The sequence below is a fragment of the Equus asinus genome, chromosome 28 (assembly GCF_041296235.1).
Source record: "Equus asinus isolate D_3611 breed Donkey chromosome 28, EquAss-T2T_v2, whole genome shotgun sequence".
NCBI lineage: Eukaryota > Metazoa > Chordata > Mammalia > Perissodactyla > Equidae > Equus > Equus asinus.
Window position 1 is genome coordinate 45,965,678 of NC_091817.1, and position 24,802 is coordinate 45,990,479.

At 43.6% G+C, this 24,802-nt stretch overlaps 1 protein-coding gene across 1 annotated transcript in view; it reads left to right on the forward strand.

Annotated features, from left to right (window-relative positions):
- CDH13 (cadherin 13) overlaps positions 1 to 24,802 on the forward strand; it is a 990,441-nt gene that overhangs the window by 963,469 nt on the left and 2,170 nt on the right. Inside the window, exons 12-13 of the mRNA XM_014842967.3 lie at positions 17,148 to 17,381; positions 19,791 to 20,009. Coding sequence (XP_014698453.1) covers positions 17,148 to 17,381; positions 19,791 to 20,009 — 453 coding nt within the window. The remainder of the gene's footprint in view (positions 1 to 17,147; positions 17,382 to 19,790; positions 20,010 to 24,802) is intronic.

Here is a 24,802-nt window from a genome sequence, read left to right on the forward strand (position 1 = left end):
ATCCAGTGTATACTTTTCGGTTATAAATATATTTTTACGTTTCTTCTGGTACCCCTAGAGATGTTCTTTGGAAGAATATAAATGTGTGGGGGCAGGAAAAGCAGATGTTTAAACACCCAGGGAGTCATTAATATCCCCAAGTCCTGGTGTCTTGGGTCTTTGTCCAGTTAGAGGTCAGAGCAGGGAGCTCACCGTGCTCCATCTCAAGCAGGCGCCGAGGTTAGGAAGCCATGCTGGTGTCCTTCATCTTGATGTCATGCTCTCGTCTGCCTGGAGGGTTCTTTTACTCAATGCAAGTTCAAAGAAAGTCCCAGAGGACATCACCAGCCCTGACGATTGAACTGTTCCCACAGCCTTTGTCCTGTTATGATTCCGTACCGTTAGAAAGACATCAGGTGCTCTCAGCCAGAAGCTTCATAATCACATAACAATTGCTGTTCATTCAAAAGCTGATAATGCAACATCCACATGCCAGGCTCTGCTCTAGAAGCTGGGGAGACAGCAGTGAACAAACAAAAATGACTGTCCTCGTGCAGGTGACACACTCATGGAGAAAGGAAGAAAACCGAGTAAAGTACATAATACACTTTTTGGAAAAAGGAAAACATACTATTTATGTATGAAACAGGAAAACAGGAAAAAGAGAGAGCAAATGAAAAGGTGCTGTGATTTTCACGAGGTGGCCCTGGGGAGCCTCACTGAGTGGTGACAGTTGAGTAAAAACATGAAGGAAGTGGGGACAGGAGCCTGAAGTTATCAAAGAGAAGAGCAAGGAGCCCGGGAGCTGGGTGGTGCGTGAAGGGCGTGGGGATGCAGATCATGGAGGGCCGTGTGGCCCCCCCACCACCACCCTTGGCTTTTACTTTGTGTGAAACAGCATGCCATCGCCGAGTTCTGTGTCGAGCTCACTGTGCCAGGATCATTCTGCTGCCCTGTTGGGATCAGACACAGGGGACAAGGACAGAAGTAGGGAGACCTCTTAGGAGACTGATGACAGTTTAGGAGGATGGTGGCTTGGACCGATAGCAGGGGAGGGGCTGGGAAAGGATCAGATTCTGGAGAGACTTTGTACATTTCAGACACAAAGCCGACAGGATTTGCCATTGGCTGAGATAAGGGGACCCGAGTTGCTAAGCTGAGATGTCTACGTGTCAATCACACAGGAAGGTTTGCTCTCCCTGTTATTCCTAAAAGCCAGCTGTTCATGGCCAAAGGGTCAGTTTTGAGTCCTATACATCAAACTGGTTGTTTATAGCACTCTTTGTATGTGCCTTCATTATGCTCAGTGACAGGTGAACTGAGAATTCCAAGACCCCATCGGTGTATGCTGGGCTGGGTACTCACACCCAAACCACGTCAGACAGCATGTGTCTAAAAAGCACACGGTCACCATGGCATATGACAGGCAGAGAGGGCTTCACAACCAACTCAGCCTTTAAGTCGGGCCTGACAGGCAGGATTTGGAGAAGTGATGTGGTCAGGAGGTGGAGCTGCCTGAGAGCACAGAGCAGAGGAATCAAAACGAGAAGGGAGTGTGGCACAGGTAAGAAAAGGAAAGATAAGAGTTGTGTCCCCTGTGAGTCAATGTGTAGAAATTTGTTTGGACGTATATGGAAAAGTCATCTCTTCAAAGCATCTCAAAATCCAGGTGAGTCATTTGATGCAGTAGGCAGCCAGAAGGTCCCCTAAGTTCTTGAGGAAGAAACTGACGTGATGAAATAGCACAGAGACACTCATCAGCTGAGCGCTAGACCAGACACTGTGCTCGGTCCTGGAGACTCAAAGGTGAATAATACATAGTCCTTGTGCTCAGTGAGCTAATGTGTGATTTGGGAAGTTAGGCAGGTAAACAGAAGATCGTAATAGAGCATCGTAACTGTTTGATGGAACTAAGCACAGAGGAGCCCCTCGTCCAGACCCGGGGTGGTCACAGAGAGCTTCTTGATGGAGGGGACCTCTAAACCAAGTGATGAAGGATAATTTGAGAAAAGGTAGAGCATTCTAATAGGAGCCTGAAAGAATATACATATGAGGGATGCTGAAAAGCTGGCAGCGTTACTGCCGGCTATGCGATAGGCTCCATATGTGCAAAGACAAGAGCAGAGAAGTGGGCAGGCAGCCGACTGTGCTAAGGTTGGAACTAGGTCTTGTGCTGAAGGCCCAGCTGCTGTCACAGTGCCTGACTTAGAGCAGGTGCTCACCTATCTGTGGAATTAATCGTGAAATGCTCTGTATGCTGTGCCAAGGAGTTTGACTTGATCGTGTTGCTTCCTTGCCTCCAGAATAAACTTTGTGCTTTAGAAAGATAACGCCTTTGGCCGTGTAGAAAATGGATCCGAGGATGAGGAGATGTGAGGCAGGGAGGCATTAGAAAGCTGCGGCAGAAATTGGGGTCAGAGAAGCAAGACGCGTGGACCTAAACCCAAGCAGTGAAGTTCGTTTTGGTGGAGTGGGCCTAGATTTGGGAAATACGTTGAAAGTCTTAGCAGGTATCTTAGCTAAAGGGGTCAGGGTAGGCCTGGTGGCAATAGAAATGGACCAGAAAGGATGAAACTAGAAAATATCTGGAAGAAAGAAGCAAAGCTTAAAAAAAAAACCCCCCACATACTGAACATAGAGTAGAGAAAGGTGATATTAAGGTTTCTAGTCCAGAAACCAGCAATGATTGTTCCATTAACAGAAAGGGAACTGGTTTCAAAGGATCGTTCCCATGTTGTCTTTACGGGATGGATGTTGAGATGAGGTCCCGTGAGAGAATGACAACGTGAGACTGGAAGGGAAGTAAGGAGATTTTTGGGTAGTCACCCATTCAAAAGAGATGGGCCGTCAAACAGGTAAGTTGTGTGGCAGGCACAGGTCTAGACAGGAGTGTGAAGCGCATAAGCAGGGGATGACGATAAGCCGAGAGTGTGTAAGATGCTGTTCAAATGAAAAGTGTCAATCATGGATCAGCTAAACTAAAGATTTCAGAGTTCTGTACGACATAGTATTGTCTGTACTCGTAGAGAAAATTCTCGGCTAAGAACACCACGAAGGAAGGTTGAAATGCAGAAATAGTATAGTCGTCATTGCTTTATGAAATATTTTATGCAATTATTAATCGAAAAGAAACTAGAAATGAAGTTCACTCTAGTTTTTGCCAGAAATGGGGGTCAGGTGTAACTGGGCAAGCTGCTTGCAGACTGGGGGGCTCAGTTTTTACTTCTGCAAAATGAGGAAGAGAATTCTTACTTATAAGATTGTCGTGAGAAATGAGAAAGTGAAGTGCTGTGCCCTCTACACTCCCCACCAAAAACCATGGTAAATGTTCAATAAATGTTAATCGCACCCCAATGGGGGCTACAGAAAGGAAAAAATGGAGCCAAGAGTGGTCCTCAAGAAAAACACAGCTTGAAATATATTTCTTGTCTAACTCTGTTAATACTAATATCAGACAAAGAAATTCAAAATCTGGTGTCACAGATGTTTTCAAAAGGACAGAAATGTCCCTGAAGATGTAATGGTAAATAGAAAACAGGTTGGCATTAATATACAGAACCATCATTAGAGACGATAATCTTGAACAAGGCCCAAAAGGCTTAGAGCAAAAAGAGCATAAATTTTAAAAGACCTCATAAATCAGAGTAACTTTTGTTTAAAGCCTCCTTTTTGTCGTTCATTGAAAACTTATCTCTAGGTATTATGTTTAACCAGGAAAAACCAACACTTACTTATAAGATCACAGTTATCACACTGATGTCTCAGTTTTATACAAAGTAAGCAATTGATTTTATTAATTTTATAGAAATTCAATGTATATGATGGAATGAAAGAATAAGGATTTTTTTTGTCGTATAATACTAGGAAAGCTAAAGCAAAATAAATTTATTTTCTCCAAACAAGGAGTTGCTCAGGAATTTATGCCAAAACAAATCAATAGAATGCATGGCTATAGGAACTTCCAGGTAGGATGAAGTGGATCAATGTCCCACTGCGAAATTTGGATGGATAACAAAAATCTTTGTTGTAAAGGTATCAGAGAGCCTTTAGATCAATTAAGTTAGATCAATTTAATGAGATCAATTAAAATACCAAAGAGGGAAGAATCATTCTAAAAAGAGTGTAAGACAGCCAGCCATTTTTTTCTCTCTGGGGACATTTTCTGATTCTGGGTGAGGGTCAGGCTTGTCCCAGGCAGAGGGTCCAAGATGAAGGGAAATAAATCAGAAACACTTGTGATAGTCATGTGGCGCTGGTACCACAAAGTGAAAACTGACCCTTAAACACATGGTTGCATTTTCTCCAGGGACAAATGCCTTTTAAAGGACAAAGTGAAATCTCCTGGAGTCTCGTGGGAAGCAAAAAACTAATGAAGGAGGAAATTCAGCTTAAACATATAACCATTCTCTCTTTAAGACATTTGTCAGATTTTGAAGGTAGAAGGGGTTGGAGGATGGAATGGCTAGTGGTACAGACTGAGTGTTTGTGTCCTCCCCAAAATTCACATGTTGAAACCTAACCCCCAATGTGATGGTATTTGGAGGGAGGACATTTGGGAGGTGCTTAGGTCACGAGAGTGGAAGCCTTCGTGAATGGGATGAATCTCTTTTAAAAGAGACCCCAGAGAGCTCCTTTGCCCCTCCTGCTGCGTGAGGACACAGTGAAAAGACTCTATACTGAAAACTAGAAATCATTGCTAAGAGAATTTGCTTTAAAAAAATCCTGTGTTATAGGGAGAGGTACCACGTTCATGGATTGGAAGACGCAATGCTATTCAAATGTCAGTTCTCTCCAAATTGACCTAAAAGATTCAATGCAATTCTACACAAAATCCCAGGTTTTTGTTTTGAGGAGAAGGGAAGAAACTGATTATAAAATTCATATGGAAATATAGGGGCTAAAAATAGCCAAGGCAATCTTGAAGAATAAGTTGAAGGACTTACACTACCATATACCCAGACCTATTAGAAAACTATAGCACTTAAAACTGGGTGATATTTGCACAAACATTAAAAAAAAAAAAAACTGACCAATGAAGTAGAATAGAGAGTTCAGAAACAGATCCACGCACACAGTCCCTGATTATGACAAGGACAATATGGTAGAGCAAATGGGAAAGCACAGTCTTTTCAATAAATAGTGCCAGGTTGATTGGATACAAATATGAAAAAAATGTGTCCTGATCTCTCCCTTATGCCATATACAATAATCATTTCTAAATATATTACAGATAAAATATGGAAGGTAAAATAATACACCTTTTAGAGAAAAACATCTAAGAACATATTGATGTCCCGGCATAGGCGAAGATTTTTTAAACAAGACACAAAGGGACTAACCACAAAAGGAAAAGAAAAATGATAGATTATATTAAAATTAGGAACTTCGATTCATCAAATGATACCATTAAGAAAGTAAGAAGGTAACCCACAGAGTAGAAAATATTTACAATACAAAGAAATTCTACAGTCTATAAGCAAAAAACACGATTCAAAGAATGGTTAAGAGACTTGAACAGAAACCTCCCCACAGAGGAAATGCAACTGTCAATAAACAATGAAGAGATGCTCAGCTTCATTAATCAAGGAAATAAAAATTAAATTATACAAATTTAAATTAAAACACAAATTAATCAAAGAAAGACAATGAAATTCAATACTACAACACACCTACAAAATGGCTGAACTGAAAAGATGGAAAATACCAACTGCTGGCAAAAATGTGCAATTATTGGAATTCTCATATCCATCTGGTAGCAGTGTAAATTGGTACAACCACTTTGGAAACTGAAAGTATCCACTAAGTCTGGACATATGTATACCCCATGATCCAGGAATTACGCACCCAGCTATATATCCCACAGAAATGTGTATGTGTGTTCACCAAAACACACGAGCCAGAATGTTAATAATAGCACTATTCATAATAGCCCAAAACTGGAAACTATCCAAATGCCCAATAAAAGCAGAATAAGTAAATTGTGGTGCATTCGCACAATAGAGTCTACACAGCATTGAGAATGAATGATCTGCAACTCTTCACAACAACGTGGATGAATCTCACAAACATAATATCAGGGAGAAGAGGACTGACCCCAAAGAGCACATTCCAAATGACTGCATTTATGTAAAGCTCAAACACAGGCGGAGCTAGTCATCCTACAGGATTGCCCGGTGGATGAGTTTCTTGATCTTGGAATGTTGGATACATGAGCGTGTTCAGATTGTGAAAATTCTTCAATCCATGTATTTATAAAACAGGAATGTTTCTGTGTTTCAATAAAAATTTAACCAATACCTGGCTACAAGGAGGGCATGTACCTGGCCCACTGTGCCTTTCCGGGGAGGACTGTCCTGTTCACGTATTCTCTCAGTACCTGTTTACCCCGGAGATAGACTCTCCCCATCTTATTATTCTAAGGAAGGACAACGCTCGGCTGCTGATGGGCCAACACTGCCGGGAAAGGCGAGTGATAGGACGTCTGCAGAGGGAACAAAGCGCAGCATTCACCCTGCAGCCCCTTTGCAAGCGGCAGAAGTGACAGCACCATAACTTGCTACACGCAGCTCTACTTATGCAGTTCAGAACAGTGATAAGGCAGCAGCAAAAGAGAATCTTCTTTTAAGTACCTCTTAGAGACTAGAAACTGCGAGATCGGAATGGAGGAATGTAAAAAGACTGTCAGAAGCAGGGCTGGAAACCTGTTCTGAGGCGAACAGGAGTAAAAGTCTCTTTGGACCTATTTGCTTGGGGCCCCAGAGCTAGTCTAGATAGATTCCAGAATCACGCTTCATAATAATATTGATAATGCCCAGGTTATAGATGATTTTGGGGGAAAAGACACTTTGTCCCCTCCCTGTGGATAGAGGCTAAGTTGTAACCTATATGCACAGAAGTACAAGGCACTTTTCTTAAACTGTTAGCAATTTTAATGAGCTACAAATTGCCTAGCAACATTGTTTCATTGTAACTGTAAGGCATTTGTTTTGCTAAAACAGGACTGGCTGTATTTCGTCAAATGATTGGAAGAGTAAAGCCTTTAATCCTATAGATTAATAAGATATGACCTTTCATGTTGGCAAGCATTTTATCTTTAGAGATGAATATCATCATTTACCTTATGTGGTCCAGATTTTCTGAAAAGGTTAAGATAGTGCCTTCAAAGTACAGGAACTCTTTTGTTAAAGACTTCAACGAACACAGAATTACTGGCCTGTCTTAAGAAAGGGAAAAAATAACAAGGAAAATACCAAGATGGAGTGGGGACATTCGGGAATGCAGTTAAGATGGAATCTCTGGGGATGTGCAGAGGATGGGGCAAAGTCACGGCAATTAGCATGGGCAAATCCAGGTGTGATTATTGCTCCTGCTCGGATAATCACCAGAGGGGTCAAATGTCAGTCTCACTGTCTTATGTGGGCTAAAAGCTGTCACAAGCGATTTCTCCTAAGAGTTCTGGAATCCCACAGGGGATGGTGGTGGGCAGGAAAGGCGTAGCTGGCTGCTGCTTCCTGACTTACTGCCTTTGCTCAAGAGTCTGCTAGGCTGGTCTTCCTGCCTGCTTCTCACCTCTAACCTCGTCTTGCGCTCACCCTTCTGTTCTGAAATTGCATAGGGGTCAGAGTTCCACGATTGTTGCTGAATGGCTCTTACGCCCTCAGAGAAAGTCTAAATTGTGAGTTCAAACACCAAAAACAGATATTTCACCTCAGGAAATCCAGATGCCCTTGCTCCCAGCACCTACACTATGCAGAGAGTTTAAAGAAAAGCGAAATTATCCCTTTTAGTTTTTCCTAAGGCTCAGCGCGTATGAAATAGTTTGAACCCGGAAGCCCATACGACCACTAGTATCCACATTAAACCTTTATATGATTATCAAAAGTGTCACATCCCCCATCCATTTCATTTAAAAGAATAAGGGAATGACGGTATAAAAACAAGCCAAATTATCGCGAAATTCAGCAGCACGTTTTCATGAGTTTGCAACTTGTATAAAGTATGCTTGAATCTGTCGGTGAAAAATGTGATGTGGGTTACCAAGAAGACGCAGATATAGAACCGAGCCTAACAGCTGTAAAATTAAAGTGGAATCAACTAAGACAATGATTTTTCATAGGCTAAGAGAGATCACGTCCCAACCCGTCTCTTCCCTCACTCCCCTATATGAAGCGTTCTGATAATGCCAGCTGATTCAAAATTGAAATATTGTGCAAAGTACATTTAGGTTGATTCGAAGAAAAAAAATGTTATTCAGCCCCACAGTGAAATGACTACTAACAACTAAATGACAACAGCCCCCCGACTGGGGGTAGCAGGGAATCGGAACTTCAGAGAGATGCCTCCGTTTGGGGTCTTTCTATTTTTGTAGATCATCCAAGCTCTAGACTGCATGGGGGAATGTAGTAAGATCATTTAGATTGATTCTACTTAAAAGATGCTAGTTTGGATAAAATCAAGCCATTAGTTATGATGGCAACCCAATTAAGCCAGTTTAACATCCCTTATCTCAGCTGTTATGGTAATTGAGGAAGAAAAATAAATTGAAGACCAGCCATCATTCCTCGTTATTTCAAGTACCAGTAAAATATCAATCATGTTGAAAATACTAGCTACCATTTTGTCACAGATAAAATGGCCCAGTAAAACAACTCCTGCGATCTGGTCAGAGAGAGGCTGTGGTCAGAACTGTTTGGAGGCAGCACACGTGGTCCATAGAGAGAGTGGGGGCCATGCTCCACTGCACCTCAAAATGAGCCAGCTCACCATCTTAGCCATGCTACAACAGGCGTGAGGCTTATGCTTTCTCAGCCTCAGTTTCCCCATCTGCAGAGTGAGAACAATGCCACCTACCCTGTTGGCTTGTTATAAGGACTGGAAATCATGAATGCAAAATTCCTGATGCCTAGTAAACACCTCATAAATATTTAAGTCAACTGACTTGGACTGAGTTACGGACTGCTTTTCTAAACTTATCATTACAAAATCATCAGCGTCTGAGGCAAACGACAAAATGCCATCTGGATGACCACACTGGGGGTGGTCTGAGCATTTTTCAAGGGAAGAGATGGACCACAGAGCCCTTTGCTCAGAGTAGGGCTCTCAATCAGAAAATTAACCAGGAAATGCCACCTTCGACATCGGCACCAGTTCATGGGGCTTGCCTCTGTCTGAAGGGGGAGATTTAAGCCAGGGTTCATCTACTGACATCAGGACATCTCCACTTTGACCAGCCAAATCAACCATCTTAAACATAATGTTGTCAAACATTCACTGGGAAAAGAAACTGATTTGGGCACTAAAATACTGTCTGCAACTCCCATCTATGCCAGCCTAATTCATCCTGCAAGGTGTCTATTAGCTCGTCCTCCTCTGTATTCCCTACTCCTCAGTTCAGGTAATAGCATTGCCACCTGCACAGTCCCCAAGCTAAAACCCCATCCCCCCGACACCCCTATCCCATCACTCCCAATCCAATCATCCCTGTCTGTTCAGCCTCCTGAATCCAGCCTCTGCTCGTGCATCCTGACTACGCTCACCTGAGCCTCATTGTCAGCCCCCACACCTGCCCTGCATCCCCACGGGTCTTCCTGTGCCCCCTCTCCTACTCAAGTCCATTCCTTCTCGTGCCTCCAGCCTCCTCTGCTTTTATCAAAGCCATTCTCCCGCTTAAAAGTCTTTGAACTTCTTGCCACAAGTAGCCACACTATTTTCTCCTGCAGAACAAGCACCTCCCTCTCCATAAAGCTTTCTCCTTTTTAGCACATTCAAATATCATCTCTCCATGAAGCTTTCTGCTCTGTCCTTAGGCGATTCGTTATTCCATGCCACAGGCTCCCACACGCTTTATCCTCCCATCTCTTCCTGCACTTACAACGGTATCCTGCATCTGTTTACTCTCTGCTCCTGCCACGCCGTCAGCGTGGCAGGAGCAGGCACCCCGCAGCATCGATTTCTCTGCGTGTCCCCCAGGCACAGGGCGGAGTCCCAGGAAAGGATTATTGTCTGAGCGAATAAAATGAAACTGTCATGTTTAGACGTGGCCTCCAAATCAACTCTTCTTGATTTTTTTTTCCTTTTCTCTGAAGTCAGTAATGGAAATTAAAAAAGCCAGAAGGTTGAATTTTTAAAAAATAGTTCAGGTTTCAGATTACTGTCTCCTCTAAAAGAATTTTTGAGTCCGAATTATGTGAATAATTGCCTCAGTTCGACATCAAGGATTACACACGGAAACCTGGCATTGTATTTTACAAACCTATTTTCTACCAGCTTTTTTGTTGGTTTCCTGTTACATTTTTTTCAAAATAGAAAATGAAATCAGCAAGATCGCTATTATCAAAGCAATAAACACAATGCCCATGAAATAAAAGCAATGAGATTCTTGTCTTCTGGGGCACGTGACAAAAAAACAGATTTGTAAAATACTGATATTGAAAAGCTATAATAAAGGAGAAAAAGGGGATGAACAAAATGGTGCAAAGGAGAACTTATAGAGAAGACTGGTTCCCTCGCACTTTCCAGCAAAGGCAAAGCTACGCGCAGAGCCCCGTTCGGATGAACTAAAAGATCTCGCATTTATTTGCCCATAGCCGCTTAGTGAAGGTTCGGCAGATGCCCAGAAACACTGAGGGACTCTGAAGGGAGTAGATTGCCTCAGCCGTGCATCTTGCCCTTATGAACAAGCCTCCAAAGCTAGCTGGGTGCCCAGCCTTTGCTCAGGGGCCCACGTCTAAATTTTGACTCCTCTTAATTGGCCCACCCTCCTGATTTTCCACCCAGAATTTGGGCCTCAGGCTCTCTTGAGACAGGAGCCAAAGTCCCTCTCTTTGTCCTGGGCACAGACTGCCTGCTCTGAGCCGTTCCAAGACCCCATCCCGAACACACAGAGTTTTCTCCCGGATGTGGGATAAGGTAGGACTTGAATATAGACACAGTCACTGCTCTCAAAACAGAAGCAAGATAAAGATGGAAACCTATGGAAATATAAACGTATACAACTGCGTGGACGGAACGAGCAATACGTAGTTAGCTTTTTCACATCGACCCAAATTAATTCAAAAGTCTACTGAGCATCTCTTATCTAGCAAGATGGACGACAGTCCTGACGCTCAGAGCCCATGGAGCTCAGAAATGAGCTTCCTGTTTTTCCCTCTGCTTCCTCTCTCTTCTTGCACCTCGTTTTAATTTTACTTTACACAGGTAGCCTCGCTTTGCCTGCCATTCCCCATATAAGACCACCTGCACTCATGATTCCCCAGGTAAGACGCAGGCAGCCTGCCTCCAGGCCCGGCTCAGGGAAGATCCAGAACCAGTGCCCGAGAGTTCTGGTTGGATCCTAACGTTCTCTGCATGTGAAACCAGCCCATCCAATGGTGGCAAGACCACGGACCCTACTCTTCTGAGGGGACTCTCCTGAGAAGATGCATCTGAGTCTAATCTCACTGGTCTAGAGACATCATAATGTGTGAAAATCTGGTCCTTTGTATGCAGATGTTCACAGCAGCATTATTCATAACAGACAAACAGTGGAAACCACCCAAATGTCCATTGGCTAGTGATGGATAAATACAGCATGGTCTATCCATACCATGGGGTATTATTCAGCCTTTAAAAGGAACGAAGGTGTGATTCATGCCACCACATGGGGGAACCTCAAAAACATCATGCTGAGTGAAAGAAGCCAGACACAAAAGGCCATGAATTGTATGATTCCATTTATATGAAACATCCAGAAAACATACATCTATAGGGACAGAAGGCAGGTCAGTGGTTGCCTAGGGCTGGAAGTAGGCACACAGAGTTAGTACAAATGGCCCAAGGCTTCTTTTGGGGGGTGCTGGGAACTTTCTAAAATTAGATAGTGGTGATGGTTGCACAACTCTGCAAATATACTAAATATCAATTCATTGTAAAAATAAATGAGAGAGTGAGAGGAAAGAAAGGTAGAATTGGAGAAAAATACTTTTAAATCCCTATGTAACCTTTGAGTTTACACTTCCGTTTCTGACTATTTTAGTAATCACAGTAATCGTGAAGAAAATTAAAAAGAGAAACGTATTCTTTTAATGTAAATTACGTGGGGAGAAAATCACTATTTAGGTTTTGGTCTATTTCTTTCTAATCATAGGTATTTTTAAATTAGGATCACACTATGTTTTTAGTGGTGTCTTTTGCTGAGAAGATATAAAGCTTATATAAATAAATACACACATGCATACATGTATGTGGCTTCTAAGTAATGGAACATACCAGAAAAATCTCAGTGCTTCTGACTAAGTGGAAATCCTGTTAGGTCAGGATTCTGAATAAAATAAAATTCCTATGATTTAAAAACAAACCAACAAACCTGGCCCCGTTTCTCATTGCATCCACACTCACAGCAGGAAAGCAGCGCCGGGAGACCCACATGCAACACACGCTTCTTTGGGTACTGGCTTTAGCTCCGTAGTCCTCCCACAAAAGGCGAGATACTGTTGGTTGTTTAAGTAAGGAAAGCACAGAAGATGGTTCTTGGGTTTCACCCTTTCTACCTGTGCTTGATGCTAACCACAAGCACCAAAATACTAAAACTTCGAGCTCCCGGTCTGGCTCAGATAGTGGGTTGCTACAGTCTCTGATCATTCCGCCCACTCTCTGGAGCGCCCAGAGGGTGCCCAGCATGGGAAGACTGCATTGTGAGGCCACAGCTCGCAGACAGGTGATGCGCCAGTCTTAGCCTTGGACGAGTTACTTCATCTTTCTGAGACCCACTTCCTCTTCTGGAAAATGAGGAGAAACTAGAAGGTGGGACGCCAGATGCTCAAAGCAGCAACCTCTCTGGTTTGCTTGGACTTGCCCGCCTCTGAATAACAGCAGGTGGTCAGTTTCTCTACGTAAATCCTCACCTTTCCTTAGTTACATGACTCTGCTTCTCAGGAAACGCACAGCTCTGCCCCCACTAACCCTACAGCACAGAAGTCCAAGTGTGAAACACGGGCCAACGGGACTGAGGGTTCAGCCGGGCTGGCAACAGGACGGGTCAGACCAGGCCTGGTGCCCAGCACGGACCACCAACTCGACTGCCTCATGGGCGGTTATCGCCTGGGTAACTCTCTGGGTTCGAAATCAAGCCGCGGATGAATTTGGTCCTGTCTCGGTCACGTAATGTGCTGAGGTATTACCCGGTGTCAGCGCTGAGTGGGAGGACAAAGCCAGAAATAGGAGCAGGCAGTGGTCTGTGCGGAAGACCCCGGCAGGGTGCCAACTCCACGAAGTCGGAGCGCATCTGAGGTCCTGAAGTCACAGTCCTCTGGATGGAACAGACTCAGTCATTCCGATCCGTGGGAAAGAAAGTGGTGACCATTGCCCCCAGGTCTTGCCGTTGTTTGGCAGCATGAGAGCTAGAAGCAAAATGAATCGCCTGCCAAGATTTAAAGGGGGTGGGGAGCTGGGGGAGGAGTTGTTTAATAGAGACAGAGTCTCAGGCCTCGTCAAGTTGATCTGAGTCCATCCTATGCCTCTCTGGGCCTCAGACCCTAAAATGAAGGTGCCCCAGGTCAGCTGCTCTGAACCTGCACCGAGCCCACGGCTGCCCTTCGGGTGCCTGCGGACCCTCCATTTGAAGGTAGGCGCATTTCCCTGGAGCAGGGTCCGTGACCTTCATCAGATTCCCAGGAACCCACCTCCCAGTCAATTGAAGACCCACTGATGGGAACGGTTCATCTCTCAGGGGCCCTTCCATCTTGCAACATGACAGACTCAGAGGCCACTGCAAACACAGGCAATCCCCCCCACATGTTCGGAGGCTGGACTTCCTCCGATGCTTAAAGCGGCTACCCCGAGAATGTGTGGCCCGTGGCCTTCCTCCCAGGGAGCTGCAAGCAAGAGGAAGTATGGTTCTAGCTCCGTACCCCGGTATTTTGCTCAAAGTGAGGCTTTCTCCCTATTGGAATAGAAAATCCGTGAAGAGGGGCGCTGTCCCAGCCAGGCTTTCATTCTGATGTCCGGTAGTGCAGAGTTGTCCCTGGGAGGTTGGGGGTTGCTGATAGAAAGGGGAAAAGAAGGGGTGAGGAATTTTTGCTGAGTACAGCGAAATACCTCAAAGTCCCAATATTTCCTGGGCCCCCTGGGACTATTGGTGCCAAATGCCTTGTGAAGAATCGTTACATTTTGAATTACATCTGAATTTTGGGTGGTGATGTTCTTCAGCCTGTGCGTATAAACTGGGAGAGGCTCTTTCCCCCAGGATTTTGAGAATCCAGTCTTTAGCTTATCAACCAAAAAACAAGCTCATTTTAGTTGATCTTGGGAAAAAACATCACCCACCTGCCTGGGAATAACACATGGGGAATTGAAGACAGTGGAATAATTAAGTTTACGAAAGGCCGATTCTTATGGCCATATTTCAGATACTTATAATGCCTTCTCATCCATTCTACCAAACGAAAAAATATAAAGAATTCCTCTGAGATATTCAATTAGTTGAATAAACAGAGAAAAATAATTTTTCCACAAAAAAATTCAACCAAATGACTAAAGCTGACAGTGAAAAACCGACTTCAAAGTAATTACGCATTTCCTCTGAGTTCTCGCTCTATTAAAAGTTGGGGGTGCGCCACCATCAGAAGCAGCCATCCTTCGGATGAGTCATTACATTCCTGTTCCTATTTTAGCTGATACTTATTTGAATGTTTACTCGGGAGCTGTCTTTGGGTGTTGATATGTTTCAATTTCCCACCGGCCCCGCTACAGGGTATCTCTTCTCACTGCTCCGTGACTCACTGCTCAGCTTCCTGCGAGCTGGTTCCTTCCGCCTTAGTGGAAACCTCTCCCGAGAAAGTCACCAGCAACATTCTCCTTGCAAAGCCCCATCGCTTTTCTTTCCTCGTTATCCTTGTGGGCATCGTGGCATGTTTCACTGCTAATCACTGCCTCCTCTTCCGATGCCTCTCCCCTACGTCTTCTGCAAACTGTCATCTGCTCTTCAGCCTTTGGGGTTCCCTAGGTCTCCGCCCCTCTGTCATTCTGCACTTTCTCCTGGGGTAAGCTAATTTGCTAGAAAGGTTTCAAAAGCCTCTATGTTCACAACTTCCCAATCGCTCGCTCGGCCCTGGCGTTTCTGCTAAGCTCTGCACACTTCTGCACGGGCGTGTTGAATGTGAGGGACTATAAGTGCAATCAAAGCTGAACTCGCTGTCTTTCCACCTCCCACTACCTTCTGCTTTTCTTCTGTCAGCCCCATCTGAGTGCCTGATCTCCGAGATGAAACATTCCTTTCCTGTTCAAACTGCCCACATCATGACTCCATCTAGGGCCGGTCTCCTCGCCTCCAGTGTCCAACGTCACCTGTCAACACCATTGTGTTTCTAAAAATAAGTCAGATCAGATTGTTCCACTGTCTTTCTGAAGAACCTCTGGTGGCTTCGTGCCGTCTGTAGTATCAGTACGAGCAGTTTGTTATGATAGTCAAGGCCCCCAAGCCCCACCAGATGCCTCCAGCCTCATCGCCTTGCCATCCTCCCATGCACCCTGAAGTAGGCAACAACCCCATGATGGCACCTATGACTTTGCATGGACCCATGTGGGCCAGGAAGGAAGGCTTGAGCCCCAGCCAATTTGAGCACTGGCAGAACATCTCGTGATCCTCCTGGAACTGGGGCCACGGGAAGCTTTCGAGGAGCTGCCACAGTCCCCCAGGTCTCCTGGGAGGCTGTCACAAGACAGTTTCTCATCACCGTCCAGATTTTGACCAGGGCTGAGGCTTTCTGCCCCCCTCCCTTTGGGCTCAGCTGCAGGCTATGAAACTGCAGAGAAGCAACCGAGTGTCCCTTCACTCGTGTTGCAGGCATCGGGCCCATTTTATTTCGGTGTCACCTGCACAAGCACCCCCCTTTGCCTATTTGTCCTTATATTGTCTATAGAAATAACAAATTACCTGCCTCTAACAAGGACTCGTCGTTTCTTTGCCAACAGAACCTGTCAGGCCCGGGCTTGCCCCCGACACCCGTCCTCTGAGCTCAGATATCCACCACCCTCCCAAGCTTTATGTGACTTGTAACTGAACTTTAAATTTCATGCACATTTCAAAAAAAGTAAGCCTCATTGAGATAGAGTGAAATCAAGCTTGGAAATCTGGTTAAGTGCAAATGAGGACAGGAAAAGCAAAATGGAGCCAGACGTAGGTTAGTACCAGAGCATAAAGTCAGAGTTCTGTCATTTTAGAAGCACTCGGAATCCTTTTTGGAACAAGGCGTATCCGTGCACTTACTATTTGTGGCCTGCAGATTTGGCCCTGACTTCTCTCACAGAAAATTAGAAACTATTAATGAAGGGTTCGTCCCAAGAGCAAAGCTCTCATGCATAGATAATTAAAAATGAAGTTAGAGAAAGGTAAATAAAGGCACGCTGAGTCTTCTTAAGATTAAACACTCTTTTCTTTAAGTGAAAGACGTTATTGCATAGGTGATCATAAGAGCTTCTTAAAATAATGTTCCCTAAAATGAAAAACATTTCAGGAAGTTGCTGAAGTATTGAAAAAGCAAGACTTTAAAAATAAGCCCCAAAGATTATCTTATGATTGCTTCAGCTGCCCCAGTAGCCAGCTGGTGATTCCGTTTCTCACAAGTGAACCACCTTTCTCAGTCTGGCCTGTGCTGCCGGGCCGGCCGGGCCAGCCCCCAGTGGCACCATCAGCCATGCCAGACCCTTTTCCACCCGCAAAAGAAAACCGTGAATTAGAGCTTTCTCTCTTCAGTCTACCATCCAGGCAGTGTGGAGCTTTTCCAGATAAAACATGATCTTCTCTCATGGGCTCTCCATCCTCCCTGTACCACCAACATATGTGAATACTTGGGTATTCAGATAAAAGGTTTAATTTGGTAAGCGAGGAAAAGTCCTATTCGTTATCTCCATCCTTTGAGTGACTGTCCACATGTTAGCATGACTCGTGTGTTAGGAGGTTAGCATTCTAAAGGTAAAGACTGAAGGGCTTAAATCAAAAGTCTAATATATGATAAAAGGCCTTGTCAACCGCTAAACTTTATGCAACTATGTAAGCTGTTACTATTGGTCCTGTTTGAAACCTGTTAACAATAAATAATAAATAAAGGTGCCTGACACATCGGGAAAGAGGACTGTGGAAATTCACACTATGTTACACCAGCTGCGTACTAACATCTTCCCTTTGCCCGTAGGCAACCCTCCCGCCACTGGCACGGGAACTCTGCTGATCACCCTGGAAGACGTGAACGACAACGCTCCCTTCATTTACCCCACAGTAGCCGAAGTCTGTGATGATGCCAAGAACCTCAGTGTAGTCATTTTAGGAGCATCAGATAAGGATCTTCACCCCAATACAGATCCTTTCAAATTCGAAATCCATAAACAAGCTGTTCCTGATAAAGTCTGGAAGATCTCCAAGATCAACAGTAAGTCCAGTTAAACCTTCTACAGTCGTTCTCCTGGCTTGGTTCATTTTCCCAAACTCTTCCTTCTCCTCCTCTCTCGTGTATTTCCACATGGTCTATTTCCAGTTATTCATGCATTACAAATACTGACAATTTTCTCACCAGCAGATGAATACAATTTGTGAAAATATTGAACATCAGTTCTTTATAAATGCAAACATGGAAGTTTTCTCTTTTGCATCCTCCCTTATCTTTTCTGTACTGTACACTGTTGACTCTACACCCTACACCGTACACTCTGCACTCTGTTCTCCCACTCAATCTTCACCCTTCAAAAACCCGGGGTCTCTGCTTCTCCCTACACGTCTTGGCTCAGCTGTCTCTCCTCTTTCAGATAACTGTTCACATTAACTTGCACCAGAACTTTGGAGAGATTTTCCGTGGCGTGCTGGCTTTCATAAAACACTAAAGAAAAGAGAAGCACAGTACGAGAATCTTTAGAAAGTTTTCACCTCCAATCCTCCATCTTCCACTTTATGCTGCAGACCTCCTCAAAACTGACTTAGTCTTTATAATGACCGTGGCTTTGCTTTCAAATCCTTGGCTTTTCCTTTCGATTTTGATATCTTCTTCCGTCTGTCCTGTCCCTCATTTATGAAACCTCCAAGCAATGTCGCTTTCTAACAGTCTTTCCATGTGGGAAGGTGGAATTCAAAACTTGGTCCAACATTGATCATCTGCCATTTTAAGACTGAAACAGCAAAGTATTGAATGACGAACTCTCCCGCTGTCCACCTTCCTCCCCATAGAAATAGGAGCTCACTACTAAGTCTGCTTTGCCTTAATAAAGCCAAAAGCCAGAACTCACACGTTAGACCTACACTCTGTCATCAGCGATGAACTTAACCTGCAGTTGACCCCGTCAGGGCTCCTCTTCTTACATCACGGGTAGAATTTTTGAAAGGTAAAGGGAATTACCTATTTCATTAAGTTTTGAAAATGTACAATTGTGCATAAAATTTTCTATTAAAAAATCTCATATCTATTGTTATGGCCCTATCTCATATCTCATTTTATTAGTGCCTTTCTCTTCTTGTTGATTCTATTTGCCTGTTTGTCTAGTTTATTGCTTTTTAAAGAATGAATTCTGCTACACTGATTATTTTTAATTAAAACAGCCCTTCTCTTGTTGGAGGGGTTAGTGTTTTATTTGCTAGTTTTTGTGGCTGTAGCTGATTTGAATAATCATCACAAGTTCTTTCCAGCTGGAACTTTCTCATTCAAGAGTTTCTCCTCTACTTGAGGCAGATGGGAGAATGGTCCTTGACTTAATCTGCCATTTCACCGGGGTAATCATCTCCATTGGTTATTTCTGCTGCTGTCACTCTCTGGTTAGGATAATACTTCATCGATTTTGCTTTTCATATCATCACCCTCTGTTTTCCCTCCTGGTTTTACTTAATACATAAGACGCCTTCTAAATTCTCTCCATTGTCTCAAAATTTTTTTCTGAATACTTAGCATTGTTTGCACCCAGAAAGCAGCAGCTTCAAAAAAAAAACAAAACTCTAGTCATCTGAGTGACTAAAAAGAGGATAGTCTGCAGCTAAAAACGGTGGCCAGGTGGGGTGGCCACTTTGACTGCTTTCCAGGGCTGGGCAATGGTAGATATTCCCTCTGAACATGGGCTTAATGAGCCTGTCTCCATGCTGTGGATTGTGCTCCAGATTCCCACCCGAATCTGGGGGTATGGGCCGAGGACTGATGAGGACGTAGACACAGAACCCATCCCCATGGCAACACACGGCACCCTGGCCCATATTTAGAGGGAGTGGATTATTATTTTTTTTTTGCTCCAAGAATTTATTTTGATTATTTGAATTTGGATTCTTATATAAAAATGCTCCAAGCCGATAATTTCTCTTTTTTGGTTTTTTTTTTTTTTTGCAGCTTTATTGAAGTATAACTGACAAATTTAAAAACGTGTATATTTAAGATACGCAATGTGGGGACTTGAGAGTGGTTTTACATTCCTTTTTCTAGATGTTGAGTGTGATCTTTGTGAAGATAGCTTTACTGGGATAATAAATTTGTGGGGAGGAGTTCTTGGTACTCAATCTCTTCTCCAAAACGGAGCCCGTTGAAGGTGATCATAATAGCCCTAAACCTCAGAACTCCTTGATGACGGAAATAAGTGTTCTATCGGGCACTGTCCAGAATGATAGCCACCTGGACACTTGAAATGTGGTTACTGCAACTAAGGAAGTAAGATTGTATTTTCATTTGATGTCAACGAATTTAAATTTAAACACTCCCACAGTTATGAACTAAAATGCAGTGCCTGTTTGGCGCGGGTTTCATTGCCGAAGCCTCACTCTTTTACTGGAAAGGTCTAACCCCCTCTCACGAAGGCCCTCCCTGTCTTCCTAGATACGCACGCCCTGGTGAGCCTTTTTCAGAATCTCAACAAAGCAAACTACCACCTGCCCATCATGGTGACAGATTCAGGGAAGCCACCCATGACGAACATCACAGACCTCAGAGTACAAGTGTGTTCCTGCAAGAACTCCAAAGTGGACTGCAACGCGGCAGGGGACCTGCACTTCAGTGTCACCTCAGTCCTGCTCCTCTCTCTCTTCAGTTTAGCCTGTAAGTTGGCCTAACTCTAATGTGTGCACCAGTATAAAAATGTAACTTCACCAAAGCCATTTTTTCCCATAGATCTTTCCAGAATAATTTATCCCAGAGGAAACTTTCATGTTTAGTTTGTGTCTATAATAGATAACATTCCATGTAAAAGTTCTCCAACTAATGTTTAAAAGCATCTTAGCATCCTCCTGCCAACCTCTGAGGAACTGTGCAAAGGCACTCACTGTGTCCTACAGACCAGGCGACGAGACAACTTCCTGCGGATGCCACAGAACTTGAGCTAATAAAAATGCACCCAGATTGGTTAACTGGTCTACCAGGGTCCTATTTCTCGCTGCATTGTGCAGAATAATCTTTGCACAAAATCTACACCTTTTTAAAAACAATCAGGAGAATTCATGGATGGAGTTGGGCCATAGAAAAAGAGATAAATGCATAATTCACACATTTTTTTTCACTGACTGATAGTAATGACTATAACAAAATGATGCATTATTTTAAACAAATGAATTATAATACTGAATAATATAGATGTGAGCATAAAATGAATAGGTACATGTCTCAAATATTTCCTGCTTATGGAATACTGGTCCAGTTTCAACCTTAGCAATTATTTACATATAGCTAATACCATTCAAAAGCCTTTTGGGCCTTGGTATTTACATTTGGTTATTGGTGTGATTGTGAATTAGGAGGTTGGGAAATTAACGATTAGAAAAAAAGAACAGAAGTTATTACATCCTGGTGACAGTGGTAAGTGGGGTCAAGAGGAAATCACACATCTCAACATCAGACATTTCCTGTGTGTAAAGCTCTCTGCTGGGCCAGCGTCCTGCGGGTAGAGCTATGGAGAGGAAGGTCTTGCAGTGCCTCATTGGATGGGTGGATGGATGGATGGATGGACAGACAGATGGAAATATCTATTTCTCCCTCTCATTCTTGTATTCTTTCCTTCTTTCCTTTTTTTTTCTTCTTCCTTCCTTTTCTTCAAGAAATCAAATATTGCCAATAAAGGTGAAATCCCCTGTGTTCCTCTCCCCAGTTTCATTTCCTATTCTCTCTCCCCAGAGACGACAGCTCTCATGAGTTAGAGTGGGTCCAGATGTTTTAGACTTTTTCAGCGCGCACGCACGCACGCACACACACCCCCCACGTATTGTTGTGTCTCATGCGGTCCGTGGAACTCCCTGTAACTCGTCTTATGTTGAACATGATGTTCTGCAGCTTCCTTTTCTCCCTCTTCACATTGCGTTTCCAAGATCCATCTCTGTTGATCTAGTTCGGGGCACAGCAAACTTTTTCTGTAAAGGGCCAGGCAGCAAATATTTTGGGCTCTGTGGGCCACCTCAGGTCTCCGTCACAGATTCTTTGTTGTTGCTTTTTTGTTGCTGCCTTTTGTTTTTTACCACTCTCTAAAAGTGTGAAAACCGTTCTTAGCACAAGAGCCATGTAAACACACTATGGCTCACCAGCAGTTGGGTACCCCTGCGCTAGTTCATTCATTCTGCTAGCGAGTATCCAGTCGTATGAACACGGGGAGGTGCATTCCTCCATCAACAGCTGCATTAGGATGATTTACAAAGTCCTGCTATACCAACTCTGTTGCAGTAAACATCTGGAATCTGTTTTCCGCCAGCCTCCCAAGGGAGCACGAGACGGATGGCGAGCCCAGCAGTGGGTCTGGGTTCTAGCAGCAACTGGAACTCAGAGTCCGGATAAACTAGACGGCAGTACTTCCCGTGTGATTGTCAAGAAATAAAAATGCTGTGTGTGTGCATGTGTCCAAGAGTGTGTGTGTGCATCTGTGTGTGTTATGTGTGTACACATGTGTTGTGTGTATGCATTAAGTGTGTGCACACAGAGAGAGAAGATAACTGAGCGGCCTCTCACTTGTCACCCTCCATAAACCTCATCGTACATCAAAGCCTCACCCTCAATGACATCCCTTTGAAGAACCAAGGCTGTGCATTAGCCTATCGGCTACTCGAGACTGCCAATGAGCCCTTAAAATGGAGACTTCCTACCTCTGCTTGTGGACATGCAGACTCCCAGGCCCATCCAACCTGTGGAACCGACATCCCAGGTGACAGTGGCCTCCAGCACACAGACCCAGTGTCTTTATATTTTTACACAATATTTTTTATAGTAATACACACATCTGCTACTACCAATCCATGTAGCAAATAGTAGCAAGACAACCTATTTGTTCAGATTAAAAGGAATATAAATAGACGTGGCAGTGTTTTCTTCTCACTGACAAGGGGTTTTCTTGTGCCTCCCACTGTGGACACCCCTGGCCTGCAGATATCAGCAAATGCACAGGTTCTGAAGATTGTCTGTGGCTGGTTTCTGCTACATCAGCAGAGTCAAGTAGTCGCCACAGAGACCACATGGCCTGCAAAGCCAGAAATATTTACTATCTGGCCATTTACAGAAAAAGTGTGACAATGCCTTCCTTAAAGCATTTTTCATAAGAGTGCAGTGACCATATCATACAACATGGGTACTAAAAATGGCTTTTCCTCTTCCCGTCAAATAATACTCAGATCCAAGTAGACTAGCATTAGCCAAACACCCTGACGTTCCCTGGCTTTTCTCTCAGTTCTTTTCCTGTCGTTGTGATTTTATCCCTCTATAGATGAGAAAACGGATGCTCAGAAAGGTCCCAAGGTGAGTAAGCAGTAAGGCCAGCATTCACCGTTAGACTGCCTCCCTTATGGAAAAAGAGAATACAAGCATTTCAGTTTATTATGACACTGTAGATGCCTTATTCCACCCGAGAGTGGAACTGAGAGATCTCCATATCCTTCTTTGATATCTAAAAATAAAGAAAATAAAACTCATGACATTGAAAGTAATAAAAAAAGGCAAATGAAATTATTTTTACGGCCAATTTCGTGGTTTAAATTCCGTGTTGAAGACACTGAGATGCATAATTCCCCCCACCCAGGACCTGCCCCACGGAGAAAGTCGGCATCTGCATCAGCCTGTGTCTGTGGGGCTTTTGTAGGGCTCTGTGTGATGTTGACAGGCAAGTTCAAGGAAGAATATGGTCCTAAAAGCTTTCTGAACATTGTTTTAGGTTTGATTAACCAACGACAGCAAGACTATAAAAGGACGGATCAGGTGAACCGTATGAACAAGTTCCAAAATTAAATGTCTCTACTTTGGGAAGAAGGGGGCATCGAATTGTAACCTCAATCACAATGAAACATTTTAAAGAGGTGACCAAAATGAGCGAAAAAACAGCCACTGAAAATACTTCTAATTCTAATGCTTTTTATTCAGGTGTCATTTGCCTTCCGTAAAGTTCACCCATTTTAAGTGTACGGTTGAATAAATTTTGGTAACTGTACACAATTGTGGAGCCACACCACAATCAGATAGTTTCCTTGTACCCCTTTGCTATTGCTATTGATCCCCTCCCTGCAATCCAGACCTCCATTAATCTGCCTTCTCTGGTGAGTTTCTTGCCTTTTCTAGAATTTTCTGTAAATGGAATCATACAGTCCATGTTGTTGAGTGTATCAATATTTTGTTCCTTTTTATTGTGAGATGCATTATGGGCAGAGACAGGGCCTGGAGAAGCACCAGACCTGGGTACAGCAGGCTCTCCTCTGCCTGCAGATGGCCCCAAGGCACGCTTTGCAGAGGACCTGTGGTCCCTTAAGTGGTACAACTTCAGGGACCACGATAGTTGACCTCCGATGGCTGTCTATGTGCCATGCATATGCAAAGCTGGGAGCTTTGCATAAATTATATAGACTATGCCATGTAACCAACTCCACAGCCCTAGGAGGCAGGATCATTTATGTTACAGTCTAAATGGTCTTAAACAGAGATTGGAGACTTTCTAATTTAGTGGGTTTTACCCAGCCAAAATTTTTTGAATATTTTTCTCAATGACCAAAATTATTATTTTAAGTCATTGGTACCGCACTGGAAAATATTTTTAAATAAAATTAGTAATGCCACTAAATATGTTCTCTTCAAGTGTTTCTTCAAATAGGGGTGAATCTGAAGGATAGAGTTTACTGCAGCCCAAGTAACCAAAGAGTCTAAGACAGTGGTAGCAGGAGGTATGAGAAATCCAACTGAAAAAAGACATCAAATGAGTCAGAGACTCCCAGCTACAAAGGAATTCACTTGTCAAACAATATAAAGGTCCCTGGGCACAGAAAATAACAGCCAAAAATTGCACCTGAATTAGTGTATTAATTTCCACGGCCCTTTCTGTTGAAACACCTTCCACCCTTGACCTTCTCGATATCATCTTGTTTATACTCGACTCACATCACAAAAACTTTTTATCTCGAATTTGGAGAAGCCCCTTTAAATTTTCCAGATAAATGATAGGTTTAACCTCTAAAAGCAATGGGCTGCTGAGTAGGTGGGCGAGTTGTACATGCTGATGCCCCCCTCAATACGTTTGAAATGAAAAAGCCCGAGTTTTACAGTCACCCATTATATTCTAGCCATCAGTGCATTCCAGAATGAACTACACTTTCATCGTAGGTTGACCTTTACACATTTTCATTCCTTTGATTGTAACACGAGTTGTGGTGGTACCTTTTCCCTGTACAAATACAGGATTAATAATAATTAAGCAAAAATGGCAGAGAACCAAGCTATTTCCATGCATACTATTATCAGGCAGGGTGGAAGACCCCGGGCTGATGTCAGCTGGCGGATAGCTACAGTCTGGGCGACCTCGGCAAACTTTGACAAGACAGTTCAGGCCCTGAAGATGGAGGAAGCGCCATGAGCCAAACAGAGGCAACGTCTGGAAGCTG